Source organism: Vanessa atalanta, chromosome 24, assembly GCF_905147765.1.
Source record: "Vanessa atalanta chromosome 24, ilVanAtal1.2, whole genome shotgun sequence".
Classification (NCBI taxonomy): domain Eukaryota; kingdom Metazoa; phylum Arthropoda; class Insecta; order Lepidoptera; family Nymphalidae; genus Vanessa; species Vanessa atalanta.
In genome coordinates this window covers 5,805,701-5,821,341 of record NC_061894.1, presented here as the reverse complement: position 1 = coordinate 5,821,341, position 15,641 = coordinate 5,805,701, and the positions used below count along the sequence as shown (strand labels likewise).

At 33.7% G+C, this 15,641-nt stretch overlaps 1 protein-coding gene across 2 annotated transcripts in view; it reads right to left on the bottom strand.

The window, feature by feature from the left end:
* Positions 1 to 2,275: 2,275 nt before the first annotated feature.
* Positions 2,276 to 15,641, bottom strand: part of LOC125073376 (transmembrane protein 68) — a 32,120-nt gene continuing 18,754 nt past the window's right edge. The window contains exons 2-7 of one of the 2 annotated variants that reach the window (XM_047684182.1): positions 10,074 to 10,212; positions 5,577 to 5,671; positions 4,653 to 4,817; positions 3,914 to 4,107; positions 3,104 to 3,307; positions 2,276 to 2,670 (exon numbers count right to left, since the gene is read on the bottom strand). In XM_047684182.1, coding sequence (XP_047540138.1) covers positions 2,461 to 2,670; positions 3,104 to 3,307; positions 3,914 to 4,107; positions 4,653 to 4,817; positions 5,577 to 5,671; positions 10,074 to 10,212 — 1,007 coding nt within the window. In that variant the 3' untranslated portion in view covers positions 2,276 to 2,460. The remainder of the gene's footprint in view (positions 2,671 to 3,103; positions 3,308 to 3,913; positions 4,108 to 4,652; positions 4,818 to 5,576; positions 5,672 to 10,073; positions 10,213 to 15,641) is intronic. The other variant, XM_047684183.1, reaches the window with a different exon arrangement.

Genomic DNA, 15,641 nt, shown 5'->3' with positions numbered 1-15,641 from the left:
CCTTTTATAATAATATCAATCCTGTTTAACGTTATGCATATTAATTATTTTAAAAACTTTCTTTACATTTTTTCTCCTTTAAACATTTCTGAACACCGCGGTCGACTTGTGTACTGACTTTTTAAAAATGTTTATACTAATAAATGGAAGCAACATCGACATAAAAAGCACTTCTACACTCATCATAAGCATCGTCTAAGCCTGCTGCTCTTTAAAAGGTAAATACTACCAATATTTATTCAACCGTTAATAAAGAAAATTATATCTGTTGAATCGTTTAAGTGATATTTTCTGTTTATTATAGCTTAACCGCAAGTGTTAATCTGCCGATCATCCTAACCAAACCTTTAGTTAACCGCCCGTTAAGAGTTATTTAACAGAATTAAACATAGACTATGAATTCTTAAGAACTTAAACTTGAAATTACTTATAAGCGACAAAACTATACCTTTCAACGGGACACATATTACTTAAGTCCTATCTGTAAAATCGATCTTAAGTTACACATGTGGCCTTCAACGCAATTATGTAAGAACTCCCTTCGAATCTCACTCGTCATGTTCAAAATGTAAGGAGATATGCTATTACGATGCGTCGCATATCACTTTCCGACATGTCACTATCGTGTTCTGCGGTGAGTTTCGAATCTCTTACAGCACAGCTCTACTTATGTAAACAAAACACAATTTAAAGCCGAAACTATCGTTACATTTTTTGAGTATTTATTGATGAATGTCAGTTATTATGTTGAAACGTTCTTATTCGTCTTATTTATGAGAATTTTATTTTGAATATCACCTATTTTATAATTAATTTGTTAATCAATAGCAACATTAACAGCCTTACTTATAAATATTTAGTGGGTGTATAGTTAAATACTGAATCCTCTCTTTCTGACATTAGTGATTGGACATTCGAAAGAGGAAGATAGCATTGACTAATCCCCCTTAAATATCATTTATAATTAAGGTCATATATCAATTATGTGACTAATACACATATAAAGTGAAAAGAAAAATAAGTATGTTTAAAAATCCAGATGTTTATTTTATACGAGATAATTCTTCTATCTGAGAAAATAACACTAATTCATAATAAAATCTAACCTAGAATGGCTTTAGTTTTTATTTTAAATATTTATTTTCATTACATTGCAAATAAATTGTCAAAGATTTTTCCATACCTATTTCTTAGAAATACATTATATATTTAAGTATATAGCTATATTTAATTTATCGCAGTATTTTTTGTGGTCTTTTAAAAATAATTATCTTCGAAATTACTAAATTTAAAATTATTTTCAATAAACGTTTTATGAAATTAATTTTTCATCTGGCTACATCACGATTTTGCTTTCATTGGCAGTGTGATTTTAAGCCCGTTATCATTATGTTTATTAATTTGTTTTCGATGCCTTAAACCTATATTAAATGCGCATCCAGCTGGCAACACATTTGAACTGTCACTTTGACAAGGAATGTGACATTTGTAGCTTTGCTATCACGGCTAACCATGTCAATGTACTTTTAAGAAAAAATTATCTACAGTATACATTATAAAAAATGTAGATTAATACAAAATATTTTGATTATATATGTTTTAAACATTTATATGAAGTTTTGATGAACGCAAAATTAATTATTAAAAGAAATTTAGGAACATGATCACTATTAGCTACACTAAATAATTTTGCAAACAATTTATATCTTCTTATCTTTGATCATTTATATGTCTCGATAGACTGTCAAAGCTGAGAACGCATCGAAAAAAATATTGACCAACTGTTGGCCTCTAAGTACACACTCAAGCGTAGCTGTTACGCACACCAAGAAAATAAAGTTATCTCTTTTATTTTAGTTCTTTTCTAGTGCGACATTCTATCTAGATATACAAACAGTTTATATATTTCAACTTACAACAAGTTCTTACATATATGTTTATAACATCAATGTTTTAATATATATTTTAAAACTAAATTATGTTTTATGCCTTGAATATTTATCACCATCAACAGCTCTATATATTATTGAGATATGTATAATTATAAAAATGTAATATAATTATAATTACAAATAATATAACTTATAAATTTTAAAATAGAAAAAAAAAACAAATTTCCGAATTTTTTTAAGGAATGCTTATCGAAAAAAAAAACAATAACACACTTTTGAATATATCATACAGCCAAAAATTTTTATACAGCCAAAGTTTTTTTTAAACATAATTTCTTTATGAAAAAAATAAAACATTAATAATCTTAAAACAAAATTCGTATATAAAAGCAAATTATAATTCATTAATTATAAACGCATATGGAAGTTATCGAAGAAAAATGCTTTATTTGTACATCTAATAAATTCACTCACCAATGTTACCAGCACGATAAAACGCAAAGCATAATGCATTTTACACATACATACATTGAATCATATTTACTCACAATTCTTAAGTCTCTCCACACTAGGATAACTTGACTTTATCACTGTCACTGTTTTCACACAAACTGCTCGCCTGTTCCTTTTTAGAGATGCCATTTTGACAGTTGCCATTCGTGTACGTTTTCTTGTTCTTCTTCTTTGGCATCTGGTAGACCCTCTCGATGAGGGCCAGTAAGATGCTACCGGGTACTCGCTGATGTTCCTCGACCAAACTTTCAATTGCACTTGCGACCTGTGTATAATAATAATTTTGGATTCCGTTATTTCTGCTCCAAATTTGTTCATGTACGATAGAAAACAAATATATTAATTTAATCTAATATTATAGTAATATTATATTATAAATAAAATGGATACATATGGCAACACAAAATATATGTCGTTCATATCTGTGCGTCAATGAATGATTGTTTAGAAAAATCAATTCATTATACATCATACGGTGTACCACGTACATTTCATGATGAAGTTGAAAGCGTAACAAGCAAACACATTCACATTTATAAACGCATTAGTTACTTAGCGTTATAAAAAGTAGAATTTCACAAAAGTATAAAATGTAAACGGACAAAAAAATCTAATTAAGCACACGATTTAACACGATATTTTTTTATCAATAATAAATAATTGGTTCTACAATTTGTACTAAAGATTTTATAAAGTACCTTCTGCTGAAGCATCTCCGGCGTGAGCGTGGGGTCGTAGGGAATGGCCGGACCGAGGTGCGTTACCATCTTGACGGGGAAGCCCCCGTACACGGGCGCCAGCGGGATGCGCGTGGCGGCGTAGATGCGCAGACACACGCCGCGCAGCCAGCCCACCGTGCGGAACGCCTCGCGCACGTTTTGTGTGAACATCGGGACGATTGGCTGTGGAGGTCAATTGTACACTTTAGGGCAACGAACATTTTAATATATAAGATTTGAACAAAGAAAGAGAATACATGAATTCTATGAATATCGAATCGTTAAAACCAACATGAACTATCTTTCAAGATATATATCGAACTTCGGAAAAAGGTTTTGATTTGCTTTGATTTTTTTTTTATTTATTGTAACCAAACAAAACAACCAAAGAGAAAATTGCAATTTTTTTTTTTCAAAAAATTAGATAACATCACATTACTCTGATCCCAATGTAAGTAGCTAAAGCACTTGTGTTGTGGAATGAGAAGTAACGACGGTACCAGAAACGCCCAGAGCCAAGATAACATAGAAAACTGATGAACTATTTCTACAACGACTGAGCCAGGAATCGAGCCCGAGACCTCGGAGTGGCGTACCCATGAAAACCTGTGCTCACACTACTCGACCACGGAGGCCGTCAACATTTTTCATTTACATTTAACCTTACAATGTAATCAGAAATTATTATTATATTATATTAGACGACACCTATTTTTGGTCAGTCATAATTGGACGATTGACCCTTTTCAATTATGTACAAGTAAAAAGAAAAGCTATAATAAAACTTACCACTTTTGCTTCAAGGGCGACTTTCGCGAAGCCAATCCTTGATTTCCAGTTAAGTCTGTAATAGTGATCTCCAAACTGGGCCTCATAGACACCGCCCGGGGATATGGCCAGGGAGTTTCCACTGCGTAACACTCCTGCGCACGTTTGTACCGTACCCGGGATCACACACAGCCCTTCCAGAAGCGACTTCCAACCTAAAATAATATTAAAACATTATCAATATTTTATTGTATATATGACTATCTGTACACTTTGGCTGTCTTTCTGTCTGTTGCTCTTTCACGGTCAAACCATTGAATCAAATTCGATGAAATTCAATATATAGCAAACTTGAACTTTATATACTTTTTTACACCTTACACCTGACGACCGACCTCTAAAACGCAAGCGAAGCCGCCTAGTAAAATATATATTTTTAAAGGAAAATCGTTCAAGGAAGAAATTAACCCACTGACTTACTTAACTTCCCACTCGTAAATTTCCCTGCCATTGAGCTACATGAGTCTACACCATGATCGATCGCACTAAAGGTATAATGACGTATTTTTGGTTACAACAAGATATAAATCATATTAAAAAGTATTCTCTTCAAAACAGACACTTAGTGAACACCTTACAATAAAATAACAGACAACCAAAAACATTTATTACCTTGACAATTGAAAAAAAAAGTAGCACCATAAAGTACTTAATTTTTATTAATTGCTATAAATGCACAAAGGTCTTGTCTCCGACTTACCGGGTATCTTAAACATGAATCGATCCGCCACCGTGTGTATGTGTCGCCGTTTGAAGAGCGACATCCGCGCTATGAAGTAGTACATGTCGATGGGGAGGGCGCCGTGGTAGTAGATGAGAAGGAACGGGCCGTCCGGGATGTTCTCGATACCATCTATTTCGTAACCTGATAAACAATACACACGTTTCTCTCATACCTATGTACCATAACTCAACATACACTACCGCCAAACAGCAATGCTTATAGTATCGTTGTGTTCCCGTTCGGAAGCTCAGTGAGCCGGTGTAATTACGTACCGCATTGCCGATATAAGGAATGGTTATTATTTCTATCAGTGACACTATCTATGGGCGGTGATTTACCATCAAGGGACGCATTTACTACAACTGATTATATACAAGAAAACAACAAGGAACATGATAATTTTTGGACTAGTCTGAACCATATCATTTATCTAAAACATTATTTGTTTTAATGATAAAATTTCAACTTTCAGTACATTTGCAAAGTATGAAAATTATTAATTATGTATTTGTCAAATGACCGTTTGTCAAAGATTCCTTGTCTCAAAATTAGAGGATCTTAATACTAACTAGCGACCCGCCCCGGCACGCACAATGCTGATACTAAATATATTACAGAATGTCTTACAACGTTCACAATTTTTCAGTCATTCAAAGAATGTGTATATTATAATATTTATATGCACGACATCACTTTAGAAACCTCTAAAATTATCATTGTTTCTCCACTATATTGTGCATTTATTATACATATAAACATTCTTCTTGAATCAATATATCTATTAAACAAAACCGCATCAAAATCCGTTGTGTAATTTTAAAGTTCTATGCATACACAGGAAAAGTCAGCGGTAAGCGACTTTGGTTTGTACAATTTAATGATAACGAAAGGTTAGTGTACCATGAAACAGCCAGCCGTGGGCGTCCCACAGCGCGCAGACCGCGAGTCGAGCCGCTTGTCTCCAATCGCTTTGAACACCATCCGCGACACGCAATCTTAAATAAAAAAAAACATCGTTCCATATGAATGTATAATTTATTCAGTAAAGTAAATAAGTCATTAGCGTATTTGTTTCTTTAACTTTAAATGGGACCAACCGGGAAATATACCCAAAAAAATGAATTCCAAATGAGTTTATAAACGAGAGTTCTGAGATAAGCAACAGAAAAAATACAACCAAATCGATAACCTCCTTCTTTTTTTGTTAAAAACTTCTGAAGCGAATACTAGAAATTGTAGTTAAATTCTGTTAATTTAGCTTATATGTTATCCCATCAATAATTAAGGCTTCGATTTAATGTCGTAGCGAGTGATTACGTTTTAAAAGGTACTAAGGTAAGGTTTAAAAGTACTAGACTACTAGTTTAATTAAAAGCTAGCCGTGTTCTAATATTTTATCAAGCTATTTGAGTGTACAACTCAATTTTGCAGCAATTAAACTAGGACTTAATATGAATTGAAAATGATTGATAAAAAAATCAGTAATTTTGAGTATGTCCGAAATTCAACTCAATCGGTCAATAGTTAAAATCAAATATCACAAAAAATTAACAATATTTTATTATGTAGTAATTGTGGCCCGTGGAACGGGTTTAAATTTTATTTTTCCAGAAGAAACGCTAGAACGCCAAAATTGTTCTTTTGAAAAAAGGGGATTTCCAGTTTTTACATCCTAAAAAGTAATATTCATTTTCTTTACAAAACACTTTCAAACGAAACTACAGCATTATACGTGGAACAGTAAAATATCTCAAAGCCTAAAAATATAAACGGAAGCAAAACAACTATATATGTCCACACGTATCCGGCAAAAATTCGAAGCGAACTGTTTTTTATTTCATAATCATAATTTACTTCTTATATGTCCGAAAAAGCAAATATGATTTGTAATTTATCTACTCGGTGGGAGGATTTTGTGCAAGCGCATCTGGGTACCAGATAGATACCACCCACTCATATTTGATGATTCCACCACCATACAGCAATACTTAGTATTTTTGTGTTTCGGTTTGAAGGGCGAATGAGCCAGTAAACAAAAGTACAAGGGACATAATATCTTAGTTCCCGAGGTTGAGCGCGTTGGAGACATAAATAATGATTAATATTCCTTATCGTACCGATGTCTATGGGCAGTGGTGACCACTCACCATCAAGTGCCCCATTTGCTTGTCAGTGGGCCTACCAAATGCCATAAAAACAATATTTAAAATATTATCCATACGCACAGTTATAAACGAAATAACATTATTAACGACGATTTTTTTTGCGTTACCAGAAAAATCTTCAACCCAACAAAACCTTATTTCTTGTTATGTCTACGTCGTCATTTATCGAAATGCGCTCGCGCAGACAGCGTGACAATGATATATTTATCATTTATATTTAATTAGTCCGATTATTTATTATATTTATTATAACTGAAATACATTTAATAATTTCATAATATCTAGGGCGCCATGCACGCCGAACATGATCATATTACTAATTACATATATAATATGTATGTTGTTTATTTTACGTACATTTTATCGTAGGTTAATAAATTTACAAATATGTTGTATATTTTTAATTAAGTTGGGAGAAGTTTGTAAACATACTTATAATGTTGATGTCGATGGATTGACTGAATTACTTTTGTCCGCCTGATGTTGTCTCGGGTTTAATTGTTTGAAACCAACTATATATATATATATATATATTTAATTATACGTATATTTATTTCTTTAATCCGACTCTTGTATCCTTGCTTTTTTTCATTAAATATATTAATCTTTTATGACGTTGCTTGTCCTCAGCCAATCGCACTCCTGGAAACAAGCTCCACCCAAAAAAAAAACTTCTGATTCTCCGCCTTCTGGATCCTGACGGGTCCCATTACATACCTCATCGTTGGTAGCTCTGGTACATTCTTAGTAATAATTAATAATCGTGCCTCATAAAAGACGTAAACCTGTCGGCCCTGAATCAGAACTCTTTCCGATCCTGTCAGATTTCCCCCCCATTTGTATTTGCGCATACAATTGTGGACTATAAAATGTCCTGCGCAGATCTCCAATTAACAGTCTTTTGTTGGGAATGGTCGGAATCGGTCAGGAGGACCCCAATATCTAAATAACATGACTTTAACCATATCATAATTACATTATAGATAACAGTGAATTCAAACGATGCTTAGACGTTAAAAAAGATAGATTAAAATAGCAACCATAGATAACAGCAAATATCATCATCTATATCAATAGCTTTAAGTCATTATAAAGAGATAAGTATGACTCGGTAAGAAGAAAGAAAAACGATTAATGAGATGCAGTCATTGGTGGCGTGTGAAAAGTTTTGTGCCGTTCGCCAAATTAGCGATCGCTTATTGGTCGGCGAACCGGCACTAATGCCAACCTACCGGGACGAAAGTCAGAATATCACGATAGCTTGTGTTTCATTGTTTTGATTTCCGTTATTTTTGATGTGCCCTTCAGTATACTGATGATTATAGTCTTTTCCAATCGAAGAAGAAAGATAAACCAACCTGTATATATATAAACCATTTACGTATTCCATGTGTTTTGCTACTAGCTCGGATGTATTGTGCACTACTAACAGTTCTTGATGAATATATCTTTATTTTTATAATATAGCATTGCCAAAATGGCCCAGTGGCTAGAACGCGTGCATCTTAACAAATGATTTCGGGTTCAAACCCAGGCAGGCACCACTGAAATTTCATGTGCTTAATTTGTGTTTATAATTCATCTCGTGCTCGGCGGTGAAGGAAAACATCGTGAGGAAACCTGCATGTGTCTAATTTCAACGAAATTCTACATGTGTATTCCGCCAACCCGCATTGGAGCAGCGTGGTGGAATATGCTCCAAACCTTCTCCTCAAAGGGAGAGGAGGCCTTTATTCCAGCAGTGGGACATTTACGGGCTGCTAATGCTAATGCTAAAATAACATTATTCCACTCAACTATTTGTATCCACTTAATATTACTTCCAAAGTTTCGATAACAGCTTCGTCGACGTTCAAAACTCTTTTTTTTCTAAAAATTTATATTACTGGAGATATAGTTTATTCAAGTCCTCGACCAATGATATCGCGCCCATTGGAAATGTTGTCAAATGTTGTTTATTTGGCTTTTGTCCTCTTGTAGTTGGAATAGACTATATACCCATTTTAATCTTGTAACATTTTGTTGAGTCTACGTCTTTTAGGTAAATAGTGTTTGTAAATCATTTAAATTAGTTGTTTTCCTTCAATCACTTGTTGTTAATCTTTGTGAGTTCCGGAATCGAAGGTTCAGCTGAATGGTAATTAACCTGTTCATAATCGATTGATCTGTCTGTGCACAATGTTCGTAATTTTTAATACGAAAACTTTTTCAGAAAAAAATAAAATAAACATTTACTAATTGCATTTACTCATATCCAAATGCCAATATTACACGCATAACAATATACAGATAATTTTATCCAGAGTCTTATATAAATCATATATGGATAATTAATATATAGTCGAAAACAAAACGTGATTTGTACGTAAACCGCGTGAGATAATCATGTAACGATTATTTATTACAATGGCCTTTTCATTAATCTACATCGCCATTAGAAGACCTAATAGCTGATAACGACTACATGTCAATCTGCTTTTAGGATAACGATTACGATTTCAAGTCCTAATGATTAAAGCATTTTATCGAAACATCCGAGCCGGGTCTTAGCTGGTTGGAGTTAGCCAGCCCGGCGGCTGACAGGGAAACAATCTTAAGCGCTAATAATCTAATAAATAATCTACTTTGCAGATCTATAGACCGAAGGCCTAAAGGTCTTTAGATCTGCAAAGATACAGATTCACTATTTTAGCATAATAAAATAAACTAGCACTCAATTAGGATAACCACAATGCAAAAAAAAAATCTAGTTGTATAATTATCCTTCCTACATAATAGTTGGAACTATTTTTATGAACACTTCCTAAATAAATAGGTATTAAAGGACGTTAAGTTAAAATTTTGCCAGACCCGCTCATGTCCCTAACTGCAATGATGCATCCGAGGTCTCATAAGAATACTTAAAGTAGGTGTTCGCTGTACATTCTTGTGTTCTATAACAAAACTGATACAACAGAGATGGATCACTTTAGAGCTGCACTAAGCTCAACGCAAAAACAATCATTAATTGTTGATAAACAAGTAAAATAAACTCAAACAACATTGGTTTTTTTTTTACATTTCGGAGAATCACGAAGTCTTAGGCCATTAAGTTTTTTTTATGAAAATAAAATTGTCATTTTTTTGGGCAACTTCTTGGGAGAGTTTGTGTTGCTCACAAAAATGACTTCAATCGATTTGACGAATAATTTTATTTTAAAGGAATGTTTGTTGTGTGTAAAGTGAGAACTACCTGTAGAGTCTGTACAGATGGAAGATGACGCTGCTCATGTAGATCAGCACAATGATGACAGCCGGCAGCATGAACGTGACGATGACCGGCATCAGAAACCATGTCAGCCACAAACTGTATTCGGTGTCCACGTACTCCACTGGAACAAAATGTAAACGTTATTGAAATTATCAGCGTTGACAGAATATTTATGAAGATTGATTCACTCTTCACATTCTGATCGATACCTGATACCGCTTGGTGGTATTCGAGCACGTCTAGGAACCACCTACTCAACAGATCACCACATATTTACATATCCTTTTGCTTCCAAGGTGGGGTATTGGAGACGTAAGGAATCTATACATATAATAAAATTGGAGTGTCTGTTTGTAATATTAAAATAACAGCTTTTTATTAAATGCATATGTATGTATACACAAAACATATTTCAAAATAATATCTTTTTCAATTGTTGTCTGTCTGTCTGATTGTTTGTTTCAACTAATCTCTGGAACGGCTGGACCGATTTTGACGGGACTTTCACTGGCAGGTAGCTGATGTAATAAGGAGTAACTTAAGCTTTAACTTTTTTGTTAAATTCAAACGCACACGAAGTCGCGGGCACAGCTATTAGTTAATATTTCTTCCAACGCCAATGTTATGGGCAGTGGTGACCACTAATCATCACTTGGCACATTTGGCCTACCTATATTATATTTCAACAGATACGAAACTTCATCTACATCCCTTCTACTAATATTACTCTTTGAAACAGTTATCTAGTTCACTTATTTGAAGAATGAGTTTATCTCATTTTGATTAGAGCAACATCCCCTTTGTATATATTTTTAAACAAACAATATTTGCTCCAGCCTTAAACATGCTGTAATTATCGCATCATTTCTTATCCAGTATCAGGTAACTTCTAGAAACTCCGGTTAATTCGGTCAATTTAATACTTTTAAGCAACAATAGATGTGATTAAAGCATATTTCGTCATTTATAATTTGTTATATGATTTTTCATTGGCTTATTTAATTAAACAAGTCTAAGGGGTTTTTTAAACATCGAATAGCCTTGAATCAAATATGCTGAGCGAGAGTCCGAGATGAGATTTAACTTGACCTAGACGAAGCTAATATTGGTTTAGATCTCATTCATTCGTTGAGGCGCTAATGGGAGCAAGGTTCAGACTTAGCTATTTTAGTTTATTTATTTTTTTATCTTATAGGTTACATAGATAAAGACGCTGTAGGAAATATTAACCATTCCTTACATCGCCAATGCATCAACCACCTTGGAAACTAAGATGTTACGTCCCTTGTGCCTGTAGTTACACTGGCTCACTCACCCTTCAAACCGGAACACAACGGTACTGAGTACAGTTGTTTCGCGGTAGAATATCTGATTAGTGGATGGTACCTACCCAGACGGGTTTGCATAAAGCCCTACCACCAAGTAAATAGAAATATATAGACACACACACATTACACAGCTTTAAATTTAATATAATCCTATAAAACGAAAACTTAAAACAAGTATGTTTTGATTTTGACTAAAGATAATGGTTATAAGTATTTATGTATGTTCGACATTAATAGACTGAATACCATTTGACTGAACACTGAAAAATCACATTTATATGTATTTTCTCATAAAGAACATTACCACCCAACAATCAAACATCTCCTCTAAGCTCTTTAATAGGTTAATTTCTTAAAATTTATAATTTCCAAATATATACAAAACAGGATAGGCGCCATGTCCGCTTAGAGTGCAATCCAATTGAAAGAATAAGCTCTCGCACTCGAACACTCGGATCTCACCGCAGAACACGATCGCGATATATCAGAAGGTGACATACGTAATCGACTATAACAATCGTAACGCTTAAATTATACACATCAAACCAGCGTATCACTATCAGTCTGTTTTCTACAAATCGCAAGTGAGATGAGATCTGAAAATAACATAGTTGGCGAAGAGAAAACTTTTTTTTGAACACGAGCTGGTCGGACAGTTGAACACTATAAATACCTACATATATCTCTAGTTTATTACGAGTTATGTGACGGCTCCCGGATCTACCCTGTATCTGACATCGTTATCGCTGTATTTCAAGAGTCCCGTATATGAAGCAGGATATTTGTGTGGAAAAAAACAATTTCGTCGGATATTGATAGTGTGCGACATCCGGGTGATATCGTCTACTCGCCGTCTGCATGCAACATTGACCCCTGCACGCGGTGCGCACGCTCCGGCCATACGAGATGCTATGCAGTTACGTAATCAAATAGTGTAGGTCAGGCATATTCCGTCTACATAGCAAATATACCCTATTATAAAATTATTTATTTCATTTGTATAATAAAGCATTCATTATAATTTTAAACTAGAGTATACACATGACCAGAGGTAAGGGGTGTTAAGCCAGATCCTCCACTCATTGTGTTTTTTTTTTTATACAAGAAACAAAAATGTCATCTTTTCCGTGAAAAAAATAAATAAATCACATAATTTGAATTTCAAAAATTATTCGCGACCCCACTTATTTGGTGCCCCAATATTTCCAAACATTTAAGTCTACGTTTAACAATTAGTGTGACGAGTAATTTAATTTAATTAAAAATCTTTTCATGTGGTTGAGATAAATTGCCGATAGATATAGAAGGCCGCAATGCTGGTGTACATATACTCTATTCCAACCATAATAGGAGATAAGTCAAATGAACAACATTTGACAGCAAATTGACGCGATATAATTGGTCGAGAGCTTGATTAGTCTATGATATTCACTATGGATTCGCGAGAAAACGGCGTTTTTAACGTCGATGAAAAGTAAAATTAAAATGGAAATATGTAGTTAAGTGTAATAGTGTTGTATTATAAATAAAGATATATGAATCATAAACAAGTTTTTAGCAAATCGCATTATATACGTAAATCTACGGTTACATTGTACACCAATCGATAATTAATTAAAAAAAAAAAAAACGAACGTCACGATAAAATATTAATATATTAAACACAATTTATAATTGTGTACGTGCACATACAAAACAAACAAAATGTAGCTGTACGATATATACACAATCAGGGTCAAAGGTATTATAAGGTATGGTCAGGTCAATCACATTTTTAGTAATCGATTTAATTAAACTTTTTTGATGCGACTAAAATGTACGATCGTAGATACTATTCAACCTTATACCTATGTGATTTCTGACATTGAAGAATTTTTCAAAAGAAACAAGACCGATTCATTGAAAAAATACATATAATTTTTTTTGCTAACTCTACTTTGACTTTTTCAAATCGTCAATATCCATACGACAGTTTGCAGATACATATCGTCTTCGATAATTCGGTCAAAATTTCAATACACGAACATAAAAGCAGCCTTTGTGTATTAAATTAAATTAAAAAAAAATATATATCATCAAAACAAAGAATTAGTTAATTAGCTTTAAAATCGGAACAACCGGTTCATCACGGTCAATGTAATTACAGTAATTACACGAATAGATTAAAGCGTTCCTATCTATTGAATGTATCACACATTAGATGACCTGTGGGCTGTGACCTGAAATTAAGATCAGCCAATCGATAATCTAAGTCTATCCCCATAACCTATGACATCGTTACCAATTAACTCATCACTTGGTACGGTTACCATAAAAATGTATAAAATTAAAATATATTACTCATACCATAAAATGTATCATAAATATGGGTCCATGTTTAAAAATTTTGCGTCTGTGAATAGAACTACTTTATTTATTAATTTAAAATACAACCGCGGCAACTAAAATAAAAAATATAAAAGTTTGGAAATAGAATTGATTTTATTAAATAGTTACTTGCGCCCCGAGTGCAATTTATATATATATAATATAAATATATTTTATAACCCTTTAATAAATAAATATTGGACAACATCACAAACATTACTCTGATCCCAATGTAAGTAGCTAAAGCACTTGTGTTATGGAAAATCAGAAGTAACGACGGTTCCACAAACACCCAGACCCAAGACAACATAGAAAACTAATGAACTTTTTCTACATCGACTCGGCAGGGAATCGAACCCGGGAACTCGGAGTGGCGTACCCGTGAAAACCGGTGTATACACTACTCGACCACGAAGGTCGTCAAAAACCTTTAGCACTCAGGAATAAATTAGCTTCCGACCTGTAAAACATTGCTTAGAATTCGTTAACTACTGCTAAGAATTACACCCTAGCTACAAAAAAAAATAATTAAATCTTAATTAGTACAGATAACAAATATTTTAATAGACGTTACATAAATTGCTATTAAATTGCTATATAAAGATTAAAAAGAATCAGTAAATAGTAACAAAACATAAAATTCAGTAGGTAAGCTCATTTCTTATGAAGGCGTTACCGAAAATTATGGCGCGCAAACCTATGCGTCCTGTAATTGACAAGAGAAATTTCATAGGTCCGTTCAGTAAAACGGCTCGTTTTGCACACACAGATATTTAAAAAAAAATTAAGGGCACTGTCTAGTCAATTGTAGCTAGTTCGTCATGAAAAAGGGTTCAAAAACTTGTATGCAACTCTGTTATCTCCAATACAATCAAATTCCAACAAAAATTGATTGAGCGACTTAACCGTGAAAGCGACACAGACAAACAGACAGACAGAGATACTTTCGCATTTATCACATTATAACATATTCACTCAATATTCAGATATCGTTGTAATAACGCGGTTGAAACTGCGTGGCGCAACTAGTATCTTTATCTATATTATTTGTGGCTTTCGATAATTCTAAGTTCGTGTTAAACTTTGATAACCCGATAAATCGATGCATCACACCTACAATTAGTGATCACGTGATCTAACGAACACAGACACGGATACGAGATACAATGATGTTATTGAAAAGCGACTCAATAGTCAGTTGAGCAGGACCGATAAGCTATAGCTTACACGGCTAGAATATTTTATTAGAGCATCTAGTTCACAATCTTCACTAATATCATAAATCCAACAGAGTTTGTTTCTTACGCGTATGCCTCTAACTACTCAACCGATTCTCATGGATACGCGTTATTGGAGGGACGGAACAAAGGGGACCTAACACCTGCCCCCGCCCCTTCAGAAGCGGTCGAACAAAGCATGTATCTTCTTTATATATAAAAGCGAAATCTACTCACTGATTAATCACGACATCTCAGAAACTCTGACACCTATAGACTCGAAATTTAGCACATGTTGCAGTTCCGTGTAGCTTGTAGACATCCGATAAGAACGGATTTTACGAAACACCATCACTAAAGGGGGTTGGAAGTTTGTGTTTTACAAATACAAAAAAAAAACGGTAAAACGGCAGGTGCAGCTAGTATCTATATTAAAGTACAGCAACAGAAAAAGCCTTTAAATATCTACTGACGATTCAACCAATGCGATTTGATGGATTCACATGCGGCAGATTTTTATCCGAAATACGCAGGTCCCTATCGAATTTTATTTAATTATGAAAAATTAAGCACATTAAAATTATTTGGACTTAAACACACAACCTTCGCTCGAGATGTGACTTTTTACCATTTTGTTT